Source organism: Hermetia illucens, chromosome 1 (assembly GCF_905115235.1).
Source record: "Hermetia illucens chromosome 1, iHerIll2.2.curated.20191125, whole genome shotgun sequence".
In the NCBI taxonomy this organism is placed as follows: domain Eukaryota; kingdom Metazoa; phylum Arthropoda; class Insecta; order Diptera; family Stratiomyidae; genus Hermetia; species Hermetia illucens.
The window spans coordinates 176639065-176654599 of record NC_051849.1 but is presented as its reverse complement, the minus strand read 5'-3'; the positions used below and the strand labels follow the sequence as shown (position 1 = coordinate 176654599).

The following is a 15535-nucleotide window of genomic DNA, read 5'->3' as shown; positions in this document are numbered from 1 at the left end:
CCTTCTCTCATTTTTCTAGAGAAAGGGAAGAGTCTGGCTGAAATACTGAAATATTGTACTTGGGAGGATAAAAGAAACGAATCACGTAACACATTGAAAATGCTCGCGCGCCAGGAAAACTGGAGTGCAGTTAACCAGATGCAGTCCCGCAGATGTGAGAGTGAAAATTCGACAACTGGACAGGCATCTAGAGCTACGTGGTTTCGGAGGGAAGAACACAGTAGCGGGAAAAATCCAATAAACTACAAGAATATATGGCAGCATCTTTTGAAGATTTTCACTGCCAAAATAGTAGTCAGACCAACAGACAAAAGGACATATGAACAGACAGACCGATAAATAGCTGCCATAGCTATAAATCCAAACATTATTTAATTATTAATAACTTCCTCCTTCGTCAATCCTCCGAAACATCCAATATACAAAAAAAAATTCTATTCTATGGTAGAGACTATTTAGCGATAGATACTTTGCGCAGTATTTCCTCTTAAAGAGCGAAATCCGTAATCTCAGTACCTCAACCCGTGAAAGGATTCTGACCCTATACACTAACCATATAACCGACTTTCCAATATCGGGTTTAATTGAAACACCCCTATAAGCTCAGGCAAATATCCTCGCGACTCGGCAAAGCTGCCAGTAGCAGCAACATTCTTCCACAAAATATATTTCCTCCTGAAAAGGCAAACACATTTGCCACCCATTTTATGAAACCAGCCTACTCCGGCCTCGCTTGACCAAAACTTTGAAGCTTAAGTCAATGCTTTTATTAGCGCCCTTCAGTTTTTACTGTCCTACACTCAAACAGGCTGTTCAGATCAGACCAATCCTACCTAATCCTTAGAAGCAATGAACATGTTCCCTTTCCTGGTAGCTACAGGCTGTGTAAAACAAACCATATTAAGGTTTTGTGTAAAACAAAACCTTATTAAAGTCTGTCTGTCTGTCGTACGCACTTCTTTTCTCCAAAACGGCTAAACCGATCCGATCTACTTCTGCCCAGCCCTTTTTAAAGTTTTGTGTAAAACACTTATGTGAAATCTAAGCCTCGAAAGATGTCCAATTCCGATATCAGCTCAAATAAACTTACTAATAGCACATTACCAACTTTTAGAAATTCACTAAAAACCCCTCTTGAGTTCATCCCAGGAGTACTAAATTTTGCACCAGCAGTATCGTGCATACGCATGCCAAGTTTCATGGAAATGAGACCATTATTGTCAAATTTATAGCAATTCAAACTAACCAATTTCCTGCGAATTTACCGCGTCCTAAGCCATTAAAATAAGATGCTGACGTCATAATTAACGAGAATAGTTGACATTCGAGTGAAATATAAAAATTCCATTGATGAAAAATCTAGTTCTCCTCAGCACTTTTTTGTATTATTATTTATTTAAATCGCTCTCTAAAAAGTAGAGGACAATTGCTCACATAGGGAAACACCAAATCTTTTATACCTGAAGCGTCAAGTTTCCGTTTTGCCGACTTGTTTTGTTATTGAATATGCTTTAATAATAATAATCATTGGCGCAACAGCAAGTGTGTTAGAGCACTTCGTTCAAAACCCACCCCTTAAATGAAATATGCTTTGTTTCTGTTTAATATTATTTCAACATGCAATGCAAATGCATAATTTTCGAGTTATTTACGAAAAACCGTTGAAAAACGTGCATTTTTTCGATAAAAAAAGGCATGTTTGAACATGAATAACGTGAAAACTACTTTTACAACTACCACTACGGAAAATTTTCGCAGAACATTGTTTGCCTAAAATTGACCGTTTAATCGATTTCTGTGATTATTTTGAAAAAAAAAATGTGCACCCCGAAGGGGTCTCCGGTTAGCGTAGATCCGCATGCAAACAATGCCACCAACCCAGTTTCATTCACGTCTTTGAATTTCCTCTCTGTCGGCTATTCCGTAAATGGTGTGGGAGAAGTTCCCAGCAGGTACGATTTACTCTATAGTCCCTTTGACAGTGTCAGCCCCAATGCGGGGATTCCGCCATTGTATGCACTTTCCTCGGCGCAGCTCCATTGGGGAAAAGCGCACCGAATACGTTCCTCGCTCTCAAAATTGAGATGATGCTCTACAATTTTGTGATATGATTGAATTTCAATCTATGGAGGAGAAAGAAGAGCACCATATGGTGACTATCCCTGTGCACTTTCAGACTCTTTTCGTCCAGTTCTACTAAGCTGAACGTTTGTAGTTTGGTCCTTCCTGGCATTCATGAACTTTACCTTCCAATATCGGAAGTCCATGCCTGGATTCTGTTCGCCTGGATGATATCCCCTGCCTTCCTTCGAGAGCCACATATTCAACATCCGACATATTCTGTCCAGCACAGCTCGGTATTAACAATTCATAATGAAGCGTCATTACTCAAAGACGTGATTACCTGCTGGAAGCACTTTAAGGCAGCCTCATCAGTACCCTCCAAATAGAGGAACCTATCGCAAATACCTTGATTATTAAATCTTGGCTGCATTCCAAGCTCCATCCTTTTTTTTGTACAAGCACTCTGTACTGGTAAATTGTCTCTCAAACATTTTGACAATACTTTGAGGAAAATCTCACGGCAGCAGGCAGAAATAAGACTTCAGCTTGCCTATAAGTCCTTTCTCTTCCCGCCTTCTTGTCTGTACTCCTATGAGAGGGACCAGCTTCGCTAAGATCTCTCCCAGCACGCCGGTCCTCATCCCCGGGGACGCCCGTTACCGGCCACAGATGTGTTGCTCAGACGCTTTTTGCGCGCGTTACTGCTGACAGAGAAGTCTAATGCATCCAGTGTGGGTCTCACCGGGGTTACCAGTCTGCCTCCACCTTCCGCCGAAGATTACGCTTCCTTGCGTCCGATTTCTCTGGACATTACCACACCACCAGTCCATATCCTCGTTACCAAGATGCCTTCCGGGAGCTTTCCCAGGTTCACGGTGTCCGCATAACGGTTGATGCGCCGTCAATTATAATGGTGATGAAGCGAATTTGAAAGCGTATAAAAAAGCAATATTTTGATAGTGCACTTTTGATCATGAACATGAATATATGTGTGTATACTTTGAAACAGTTTCACCAAAAGTTCCTGGATAACCCTAAAACCCTATAACTCATCATGAAAGAAAGAAAATAGAAAGACAGTTTTTCATGTTATTCACAAAAAATATCTTTATTCAAATAATATATACATAGCTTTCATGATACAATTTGCTGATTACTGGACATCGGTCAAATAACTTCAACTTGTTGAAATAAACAAAATTTAGCAGAAAAGAATCTTTTTTAAGCTCTACTCTATTAATATCATTGGAATTTTATATAAAAAAACCAAATATCTGATATATTCTTCAATCTTTCGTGACTAAGCCATACACTAAATTATATTTAAATATATAGTAGCTCGATTAAATATATGAACACCCTGTAAAAAATTTCCGCCTATCGTCTTCACTTCAACGTTTTTAAGATAATTTATAATTTCTGTATATATATCCATTTTAATTTTCTTTAATTTATAAGATAATCCTCGACTTATATTTGAATTATTCTTATTCAACAACATTACAATAAAGACAATAGTAATATATTTATAATTAATAATAGTCTCGTACTTAATATAACGAATCTTTTGTCTCTCTGATTTTAGAAGTGAATTTAATAAATTGGAATATAAAAATTTCGAATTGTTCTAGTTATTTTGTTTATATATACTTTTGGCATCAATTTCACTAGAATATGTCATGTCTTAGTTTATTATATCTAAAGCTATATTAATTAGTAATCTCTATTTTAATACATGAAAAGATACTGCCGCGTTGCTGGCGGTTTATTTCAGTGAAGTTCTAGCGCAAATGATTTCGATATATAATACATTCTAACATGATGTTATTTGCTTTCAATAAAGGATTTAATTCAGCATTATAGTATCCTAAGCGTTGGGGTTTATTTCATGGAAAAATATATGAAAAAACTGTAATTCAATGAAATTTAATTTGTTTAATTTTGTAAAAGCAAAGAACACGAAGGTGATGAATTGGAATGGGTTGATTTTTAATCTATTTGAATTGATTCGTTTTCGTTATTTTGCTTTCATTCTCTTATAATACACGACACAATTACATTTATATTTTATTTATATTGTATTACAGTGTAATGTCCCCGTTATAATTAGTATATTTTTATTTATTTTTTCCAAAATTTGTATAAATTCTTAACATGATCATGAACGATTTTCTGTTGACTGTAGTTCGTAAGCTATTCCCAATGAGTACTTTCAATGCTAAATATATCATTATTTTAATACTGCTGAGAGAGGAGATTATGGAAATGAACACTCATGGAAATGTCTTTTCGGGGCTGTAATCTGATTGTTTGGAAAAATAAACATTTAACACAAAAAACTGGAATTTTGCTAGAAAATATTTTATCGAATCTGGAACTTTGTTCTCTAATGAGAATTTGAAGATATGCCTTGATTTGCTAGTTTTGTTCGCAATCTAATAGCAAAAATAAAGGAATAATGGAAACCCTACCACAGAATGTAGAAAGTTCCAGGCAATGCCGTAGTGTCAGCAAATATGTCATACTCTGATCAGTTTGTATCTCTAAGAAACTTCTATTTGATACTTATGTTGCAACACTCAAATCAACCCTTACAAATATCCAGCCAACTCTGCCAACTTTACGCCCGACTCCTCTTTAAAGCAACTATATACATTGAACTTAGTAAATTTTTCGACCCCCTCTGCTTATCCCCCTTTTCCTCACCCCACTGTTGGAAACTTGAGGAACTTGCACGCTGCTCTGAAGTTTCCAAACTTTCATCCAAACTTTAATTGCCAAATAATTGCAAACTGCTTGGCGTATACGCAAAATGCACATGCATGCGCATACACATGTGCAATTATTCACGCCCTATTATTTTCCTTGAGGAGCATGCAATTACTATGTAAATTTTCAAAGATGCCTCTTCAGAAAGAATTAGGAAGCATTCTTAAATATATACACAAGTAATTGCAGTGAACAGGTTTCGAAGAGGCTCATTGTTGCTGTGACGACTCGGGAAGTTCATTTAGGAACTTGGAAAAGTTGCGTGTTATAACAAAAGATCTTGTTAGTCTGTCAAGAACATATTAGCGCTTGAATTTGCTACAAAATTAGATCAGTTCTATGCATGTTCACGAAATTTGCTTGCCTTTCATTGCGTGGTTTTTGATTTAATTTTACTTTAGATTCCGCCATAATTTATGATTTAGGGAATTCATATTGCCCCAAATATAATAATATTGTCATGAGGTTAAACTTTTCCAATTAATTGTTTCAGGGAATTATGAAAAGATTCTTTTTCGTGACCCAAATTGAACCTTTTACAAGTTTTAATAACGACTTTTGTTCCAAGAAGCCTCACTCTACCAAATATGCCCCGCTGAAAAGTAACCACGGAAAAGTCACTGCTGTTGTTGCGCATCTGAGGCTAGTAGCGTTCTCAATTTTCACTTGCATGGCTTGCTTGACGTGAAAGTTTCCTAAAGATTGAAGCAGTTTCTGGCTTAAAAGCGTTAAAACTTAAGGATGAAATTCCAAACGAAAAACTATGAAATAAGTATCTCAGCTACATTGTTAATAACATTTCATTATTTGTTCAGCACTACACAAAACTGCAGGATTGGAAATTCTGAATATAAGCCAGCACATTAACTTTACTGCAAAAGGCAAATTTGATAACTTACCAATTTTCGAAGAATAATACAACCATTGCATATCTTCAAAGTCCTGGAGACACATTTTACTTCCCAATATAACTATAATCGCAAAGACATAAAATTGTTTCTGTAAACATCCCTGTCAAAAAATTCTGGGCGAATTAATTTCTTGAGATGAAGTGAACAACTTAAACCATTCGCTAAGATATAACATTTATCATATACGCAGCTATAACGTAATCAACTTCATTTGACAATTTATATATGATAATTACTTCCTATAATAATATACATAAAATGTATGATCTTAACATTAATGCGCCTTAAATTAAAAGGTATTCATACTCGTAAATCAAAACGGAAGCGAATAAACGTTACTGTTTACGAACAGGACCACGATTTTCGTAATATAATCTGAATTTTTCTTCTCCCCTCAATAATTAATTTAGTTTATTTAGTACAGGAAAATTTTTCACAAAACTACATTAAGCCATTTATTTGTTATGCTTCCTCGCCAGTGCTCTACGCACAATACCCCAATGGTGAGGAAGAACTGGCTGCTAGTTAGATACTTTGAATTACCAACTTTGCTGATACTTGGAGCGCTGTTCATGATAGGTTCCTTGGAGTATGTTGTGAAAAATTTTGTTTCAGTCCAATCACTCAGGCCAGCTGGATTTCGAGATGCAACTCGTACAGCATACGTTGTATTTGGCGAGAGATTGTTGATGAGGAATGTAATTCCTGGAAGTTAACAAAAATATTTTTGGTGGTAAGTACTGGGGCAAATGCTTCCTGACTTCATTGTATACGCGGCATATCGGCATATCTACAATAAGTGGTTATTTTTTTCACAAATAATTTTACATTTGACTAATAATAAAGTTCTGGATTAATGAATTTTCGCGACCGATTTATTTCTTGTCTGAATACTTAAAGTTAATAGTGTTTAATAGTGTTACGTGGATGCCAAGGAATTTATATTCGGACTCACTATCGTTCTGTAAAGACTTGAGACTTGCAAAGTTCCTTTAGTTCGAAATTCCGAGTAATTCTTAATCAGAATGCTTGCCCTTCACCTCTTAGTGGTGTATAGCACATCAACCACATATACGCGCCATTGCTCACGGTGCAGGAGGTTAAAGGGTAGTATAGGTTCCAGGGCGAAACATGGATTGACACCCACAATGGAGCATAAAACCTGGTAAACGCCTGATGAACCAACACCAACAGCTCTACTACCAAACCCTATCTCCACCTCCACGTGGTGACCGCTCCGAGTTCTTTCTTAACGAAAAGCTTCAGACGGAGAAGGATGAAGGCGAGTCTCCCGCGCTTAAAAACAGGACAAATTGTATCAACTGGTCCTCCAGGTTGGGGATTGGGTAGGGCTGACAACCCTACACGAAAAACCGATGTTACGAAGCCACGAAAGGAGCCTCGGACAGGATGGATCTTACAATGACGACCCTGGCAACGACAACGGATTAACGATTTGCGCATTTTCTCATTGAACATGCACTCCCTGTACAGACCGAATGCTGTTGAGCAGCTAGCCGAAACCCAGTCCAAATAGAGGCCTGATGTAAGAGCGTTGCAAGAGATGCGATCGTCAGGGACCGGTTTCCAGGAGAAGAGCCTCTTCACCATATATTATAGCGACCATCAAGTGAACCATCTGCTCGGAGTAGATTTCTTAGTTAGCCAAAAAATGAAATCTGCTGTTATCTGCTTTGAAAATATAAGCAAAAGGCTATGCACTCTGCGTTTGCGAACAAATTTAGAAATATAAGCTTTCTACGAGGCAGCAGACCCTCGAAGCCTGTCCCAAGTATGATATCAAAATCAAACTTGGAGATTTCAACAGTCAAGTAGGGACGGAGCCCGTATTCAGGCGATACGCTGGCTCCCATAGCTTACATAGCGATACCAATGATAAAGGCTTGCGCATTATCCAGTTAGCAGCATCGCACGAAATGGTTGCTGGACGTACCTGGTTTCCGCGGAAAGCGGTTCACAAACATACGTGGGCCTCCACCACTTTCAACCAAATTGATCACGTGCTGATTGAATGCCGCCACCTCTCAGCCTTGATGAATGTTAGAACATATAGGGGGCCAATAGAGACTCGAATCACTTTCTCGTTGCCTCCGAGCTCGAATTACGACACCACCTACAATCCTCTCTGACAATCACGTGTGAGCGCGACAACTATAAAAGGGAAATGGATGTGGCAATAACCGCAGTCAACAAAGGACCTGGAGATGAAGGATCAACAAATGATCTTCACAACGACCGGGAGGATGTTATCATTGATACGGCCACAAAGATACTTGGCCCCAGCCGCAAAAGGAATCGGAACGGCTGATTTGACGATGAACGTAAGCTAGCAACAGAACGGAAGAACGGTGCATACCGAGTAATGCTGCATTCTCAAAGAACGCGGGCACTCGCAGAGACTTATCACGAACTCTGTCGAGCGGAGAAGCGACTTCACAGGCGGCAAAAGTAAGCTTGGCAGAACCAACAAATCTGTGAACTAGAAAAGTACATGGAGCAACCGCACCAGGTGCGGAAGTTTTATCAATAAGTCAGCAGAATGAAGCCTTATAAACCTCGATGCTCATCCTGCCAAGACAAAGAGGGAAATCTGATTTCCGAGAGAATGGGCATATTGAAGCGATGGGTTGAGTACTTTGACGAGCTACTGAATATCCAGAACATCGACGAGGAGGTCCCGTCAACTGAAGACGACGGACAAATACTGCGACCACGAAGTGTAGGAGAAATAGTCCGTGCAATTCATCGGCTAAAAAATCATAAGTCGCGAGGAGGAATTACAGCCGAATTAGTTAAATATGGAGGCGACCAGTTAGACTAAATGGTTCATCAACTTGTGCGCAAGGTATGAGACAGCGAATCAATGCCGGACGATTGGCAACGAGGCATTATCTGTCTCATACACAAAAAGGAAGTGCAGCAATTATGGAGGTATCACGTTGCTAAGTACCATCTATAAGATATTCTCCTCTATCTTGCTAGGCCGGATAGCCCCATACGCTCAAAACATCATTGGCCCATACCAAAGAGGCTTCACTCCAGGCAAATCAGCAACAGATCAGATTTTCTCTGTGCGGCAAGCGATGGAAAAACTGTTGGAATATGGACAACAGTTCCACCATCTATTCAGCGACTTTAACGCATACAATTCGCAGAACACAACATGACTACGAATTATATTGAGCGTAAATCCGCCCACACTTTGGACCAAAGTTTGGCCTGAGTTAAACATATTTTATTTTTTGAGATTATGAAGAAATAATACAACCTTGCGGATTCCGCTTTGAATCCTCCGAGATTTTACCTCGGTGTAACACGTAACATTTTGCGTTATCAGATGTCGCCGAAATGATTTCTCTTCTACGCATCCGCCGGTTACGGTAGCCATTTCATCCAGAAGTGCAAGAACCTCATTGGATGTGATACGGCTAAGAACGATGGTGAAGTGTCCTTTCCACCTTCATGCAAGCCCTTTCGTGATCCGGTATACATTTCTGAAATCATTGCGATATGCAACATCTCCCGCCTCCCTGAGCAGTGCAATAATATATAGCTCAATTTTCCGTGATGTCGCTCCTTAACGAAGTTCAAACGCGTCACGCCCACCATCACCCACAGCTGTCAATAGAACCTTCAACCCCTTCCGTTCATCGATCCGCTTCCACGATTCCGCTGTCAGTCCGACCTTATGATGCCTCTTCAGGATGTGGCGATAATCTGTGTAGCACCCTGGAAAGAACATTTTTGATGGTGCTCTGGTGCTCATCGATATCCTCAGACGAGTAGCTCAGTATACATGCCTTTGCTTAATCAGAATTCTTATAAATAACTCTCAACACTTTATAGTCAGCTTATATTACTTTTTTGGTTAAGCTGTGTAGAAGTGAACTTCAGCCCCTTTAAATATACTATGGTAAATATTCCAGAAAGGTGCGCCAATCAACTTTATTACCTACCAATCAACTATTTAGTTGGAATATTTGCCCCGCTCTTGTAAAATCTCCATATCGTTGCTAAGGGAGTCACGACTGCAGCGGAAGCCAACCAATTTGTCATTGGGTTTTAATGTGACCAAGATTCTCTCATACCGAGGCTAATAGATGATAACCACAACCTATACGGCAATCCTCTCATTAACGAAACGCTACGTATCTTTACCGGGGAATCGAAAAACCTCCCATCCAATCCAGGGTGTTATGCGAATCGTGCCCATTAAATAGTTTACATTCAGGAGTAATTGGCGGTACTGAATGGGACACATGGATACTTGTGTCGACCTAGTGAGTAAGTTTACCGTGCTGCGGAGGGCTAAGGTAAGACGGACCTTCTAAAACTAATGCTGGTGGAATCATATGAGCCAACAAATTAATAACAATAATTATAAGACAAAAAACAACAAACAACCTGAACCCCGTACTGCACACAAACTGGCCTACCAGACGGAAGCAGATCTCCGCAATACTGAAAATCAGGTCGCTACACCCAAAAAACGCGCTTTACGAAAACCGTCGCCAACAAAGGCCAATGCTAAAAAAGCAGTAAATGTTCGCCTGGTATCAGTGTGCAAACGTCTGGAAAAAAACAGGTTGCAGTTGCACAGGTCCTAAATGGTATTTGAACTATCTGAAGGAAGGCGAGAAAACAGAAGAGGCTATTAAGAAGTATCAGGATAGACAGGGAAAGGGTGGAGCAGCGGAGAAGAGCCCACAAGCGGGAAATGCTTCCAAAAAACTCAAGCCCGCACGCAGGAGTATGAAAATCCCAGCTTGTTGAGGGGTGAAGACCAGGACATCCGCCATTAGCTATGCCAGTGCCATTAAAGGCATTCGAATGGTCATAATAACGGAAACATTGCGGTAGCAAATACTCATTCGTAAAGAGCAAAAAATTTTCGAAGGCCTTGTCGTCGAGCGGATGTGCAATCCGCATAAGCTTTTAACGACAAATAAGTGGCCGGAGGGGACTAAAAGGCGAGAGCCATCCGAAAAACCTAAAACAATTGCGAAATTGACCGTGAAGGTTCGCCTGCAAATGTTGAAGTTCCATTGAAGTATTCTCTCGACACGCGCTAACCTCTATGCTTGCCTGGCTCGACAATGTGGGGGAATGGTGAGGTCCTTTGAACACTTCGATCCCTCACATGTTATCACACTATCTCATGTTTCTTGTACCGACGCGTGAGAATGCACTGTAACCTGAAAATTTAACAAACATTGAAATTAGCGCGATACTACCAAACGATCAAAACGCGAAATGAATAAGAATAAAAGCAAAAAAACAACAGCTGCAGTGCGCGCTGTAGAGCTATAAAACTGCGGACTCGAGTGCGATATGGAAGATCCACAACGGATCCCATCCTTAATCGATGTTTCCATGCTTCTCCTGCCTCATTTATGCAATGACGCGCGGCCTTTGAGGTTTCCTCCCCCCTCTTGGTATCCTTAGAACGTCAAATGCAGTTTTGCAGATTACTCATTAAAGAAGCTGCCTCAACACTTGGCAGTTAGGTATAAAATGCAAATCCATCTAATGTGAAGAAAGTGAAATTCGAGGTCCACTACGGATAACTGGCGGGCGTTATCTGACTCGGTGACTGAGTTGGACGTAATGGGCAGCATAGCGGTCAAGCTACAGATGTTTCACCACAATTTATGGCGACCACTCCAGCAGGTTCACGTAGCCAACAGAAAAAATGGATTGAGGAAATAGACTTCTTCATCACCCGTTCCTACTAGAGAATAACGGCGGAGACTGACCGTTTCTGCACTAAAGATTCGTCGAGCAGTTCCCGTCATACGCGAATGTAACTATGCAGCAAATTGCAGACCAGCACCGCTTCATAACTCACAGCAACACAATTCCGGCCATCATCAGGGAACTTGTTCAACTTGAAGTCATCGCGGAAATTGGTGGCAGCAAAGGGAACGGCATCAACAACAGGAGTTTCAGTACTCGCCGAAGTACATTTCTTCATCGTCCGGCTGAAGTTTCTGCTGATTCCGCGAATTCCAAAGAGCGTATACAAAATGCTCGGAAAGGGATCCTTTGCATAAACCAGGTGTTACCAGGCTTTATGCGTCTCCAGCAGCTCCAAGAATTCTTTCTCAAATCCATGATGAAATTACCTCTCTGCAGTGTCCTGATATGTCGTGGTTGAAGTTACAATCATTTGTATATTGCCATGCAGTTATGGCTGTCAGATTGCGCTTTCGGAAGATTCGTTTTCGCGTTATTAGCTTGAGTGATCGAAGGGATCCGCCATGGAAAATTCATCGTGAAAAATAAAGTGCAGAAAGATTACCGGAATTATGCCGTCCCCCGTAAGACACACGTAGCTGAAATTCTAGATACACTAAAACAGAATCTTTTTATCGTATGCAGTCGGTTGCGACACTATGGATAAAATCACCCCAGACATGTCAAGAATGCAACCTACGCGAGGAGCTAGCGGAGCTTCTTCAGATCGGTGCATACATTGAAATTTTCGGTAACGGAACGGAATATTGGGGTGGACTTTTGGGGTCGCCCCGAATGTTGAGCATGTTGAGTGGATTACCGCCCAAGGCATGAATTTTGCAGACATTACCGAAGCGAAGGTTCGACGAGCCACAAACATCTTGAAGAACTTGAGGGGCCCTGATTTGCAGACATGCTACGCTGGGTATACATTATAACTGTAAGACCAATGAATTGAACTCAGGACAACATCGAGGGAGATACACAATCGTCAAAGATTGGCTTTGCTTGTGTATCTGTGGGACAATGAGGAAATGCTCAACCGTATCCTTAGATGCAGTCAAGTAGGACAATCTTCAGAATGGCCGGGAGTATCAATGAAGCGGGAAGCTGCTAAATTGAAGAAGTTTTATATTCTTTATTAATACCAAGGTATAACATGCCAATGAAGTTTCATTTTGACAAGAAGTTTGACATACGTTGGAGTAACAGGGAGCGTGACAGTGATCTACGGCTGAAATCAGGAATTGATTACTTGATCCACTGCCTTGAGGGACTGGACGCGCTCGACTCGCTCAATAAGGTCTAGACACCCTGGGCTCCAGAGCGTGTTGGGTTAGAAGGCAATGAGGCAGCTGAATTAAGTAAGAAAGCACAGGGACGCTTCTACACGAGTCTTCTGTGAAATCGGATTCTCGGCTGCGACATTGAAAAATAAAGAGGAACTATACTGAGCCAACCTACAAGAAATAGAAATACAAACCCAAGCACTCAAAAATTCTTTAAGCTTGACCAAATTGAGCATCATAATGGAAATAAGCTATAAGCTAGCACCTGGGGAACCTAGCGACACTGTCTGAAGATACTGTGCGGATGGTGATCAAATCTCCATACATTCTCTGGGACACTGTCCGGCACCTGTGCAAAGTAGCTTGAGGTACATGGGAGAGTTCCTAATACTAGATGCCAAGTTGAAATACTTGTGGGTTATAGACTTGCTTGACGTTCTATAATCAATAGGTGCACTATAATCTATTAAAAGGCGCACAATAGTTTCCAACCTAGAATTTACTTGATTATGGAAGTGAAGATACCCATATAAACATACACAACTGGCGATGAGTAATTAAAAAGGGTGGAAAATCTTTCCAAAAATTTTGTGGAGGACTGCAACGAATCCACACAATACTCATAAATAAACTTAAAAGCGAATTCGGAAATTCCATAGTATTCAAATGAATTTCATTTCCATTCATTCGGTTATTATACGCATCCTTACGTTCGCTTGCCATTCGTAATCGCATTTGCGCCTCTTTTCACCACCCTCTAAGTAATTTTTCCCCAGACATATGTAGATTTTTAAACACAGCTTGCTTTTTACGTTTATATTTTTGAGCGTTTCAACGGGAACCTACGATCCTCATTTTTAAGGAGATTTTCGCAGAAAAACATCTAATTAAGCTTAAATCAAAATTTCTTTTTGGGCATTTTCCCACTTCAAATTCTCCGTATTTGGTTGCTACGGTGTTCAATGTTGTCTGTTTACGCAATGTTTAATTTCACCTTCAGCTTTACTTTTACACGATAACGATGGAATCAAAGATGTACAGATAGGTATCCTAACTTGGCTGGAATTCTTGTGTTCTTTGCTTCTCATGAAGGACTTAATACAATTCATACGTTTCATCTTCAAACAAATCCATTCCTTTGCCATTCAACTCGGGGTCATGCTTTTCCATTAATATGGAAATAGAAAATTCTATATTCGATCGGAAAGGCTAATATATCATTTTATGAATATATAAAATCTAATTCAATCTGTACATTTATGCAGGACACATGCCACCTTCGATACTTGCTACTATGATTTCATGTTAAATTCAGGACTTTTTTAATTTCGAGAGAGATAGTCGTGAAATGCTCACAAAACAAAAACAGATATGCGTGTATAGTAGAAAACGGGCCAAAACAGAGCCCTTCCAATGTATCTTCAAATCTCAGTTAAACTTACCATCTTGAAAGCCGAAATTTAGGATTCTCGCCGTATCCCATTTCTCGCCATTCGATCGATATTCCTGTTCAGGGATAACCTCGAATCGGTATCCGTTGATGTCCATTGGTGTGCGGACATTCGATGTGCGTACAGCTCCAACGTCAATATCGAATGTATCTGAATTGACTCCACGCAGATTGAACTGTGTTGGGCTGTCGGGTTTCGTTCCTTCCTTCAATGTAATTACCCGCTCCAGGATACCCATTGAATTGGACGCTTTGCAATTATAGTTACCGAATGCTGAAACATCACTGATGGACAACTGGAGCATAGACGTATGGTTTCCTGTATAAATCGCATGGTTTTTCGGGCTCATCTTCTTCCCATCACGAGACCATGTGAATGTTGCTTGGGGTTCAGCCTCTGCTTCACATGTCAGATTGACGACGCCATTCATGTAACCATATTGAACATCAGCACTGGCTTTACGTGGTGGTGCAATTGGTTTGTCTAACAGAATATTAAAGAAAATGAATTGGTAAATGGATATGTTCTGTTTATTGCTCCTGGAAGAGAAAAGGCCTTAAAGGAAATGTTACAATTAATGCTTATAGGACTATCTGTATTCATTGCAGCATGCAGATATTAGTTTAATTGCAAAATCAGATTGGAGATTTGAAGAAGTAATTCTTGCACTACGTTTCATGAGTAGATTTTTCAAAAGATTTTCAGGTCAGTTACATGGGTATCAAGGCTATCCAGCCTTCAAAGTAACTCATGACTAAATAAATGACTATTAAATTCAGGGGACTATTAAGATTGTCCTTAGATTTTTTGGTTTGGTAGGTTCCCAAAAGAATTCCTGCCTCACTCAGTGCCATTATCGCGTTGAGAAGCGGGGTGGCTTTCCATCGGTCATAGGCTTGATATGCATCGAAAGGCACTGAAATCACCATCTAGCTTCGTTGTTTCGGTCAACTTTTTGGCCGTCTTTCATCGAGTTCGATGCTCTGACAAATCTTAGCAAGTGATTTGTCGTCAACGTGAATTACAAGACTTGTTTCTAGCACTGGCAGAGACTTTTCAGTTGGTATCCCACACAGCTAAATTCCGTGAACTGTATGGGATTCCACAGTTTCTATGTGACTACAAAATGGTCCCATTCCAGCAAAGGTGATCAATTATAAATGGAGAAAATACCAAATACCAAAGGTTATCGCCTCATAAAAGACTTGGGCAATAATGTCAACAGGACCTCAAGAACTTGGAAATGAGATCTCATTTTCACCCAGAAAAGGTTCAGTGTGGACAAAGCGTATGG

At 40.1% G+C, this 15535-nt stretch overlaps 1 protein-coding gene across 1 annotated transcript in view; it reads right to left on the bottom strand.

Annotated features, from left to right (window-relative positions):
- Nucleotides 1–4056: 4056 nt before the first annotated feature.
- The window catches only part of LOC119661750 (neural cell adhesion molecule 1-like), a 254514-nt gene continuing 243035 nt past the window's right edge, over nt 4057–15535 (bottom strand). Inside the window, exons 6-7 of the mRNA XM_038071220.1 lie at nt 14233–14724; nt 4057–6449 (exon numbers count right to left, since the gene is read on the bottom strand). Of these exons, the coding sequence (XP_037927148.1) occupies nt 6178–6449; nt 14233–14724 (764 nt within the window). The 3' untranslated portion in view covers nt 4057–6177. The remainder of the gene's footprint in view (nt 6450–14232; nt 14725–15535) is intronic.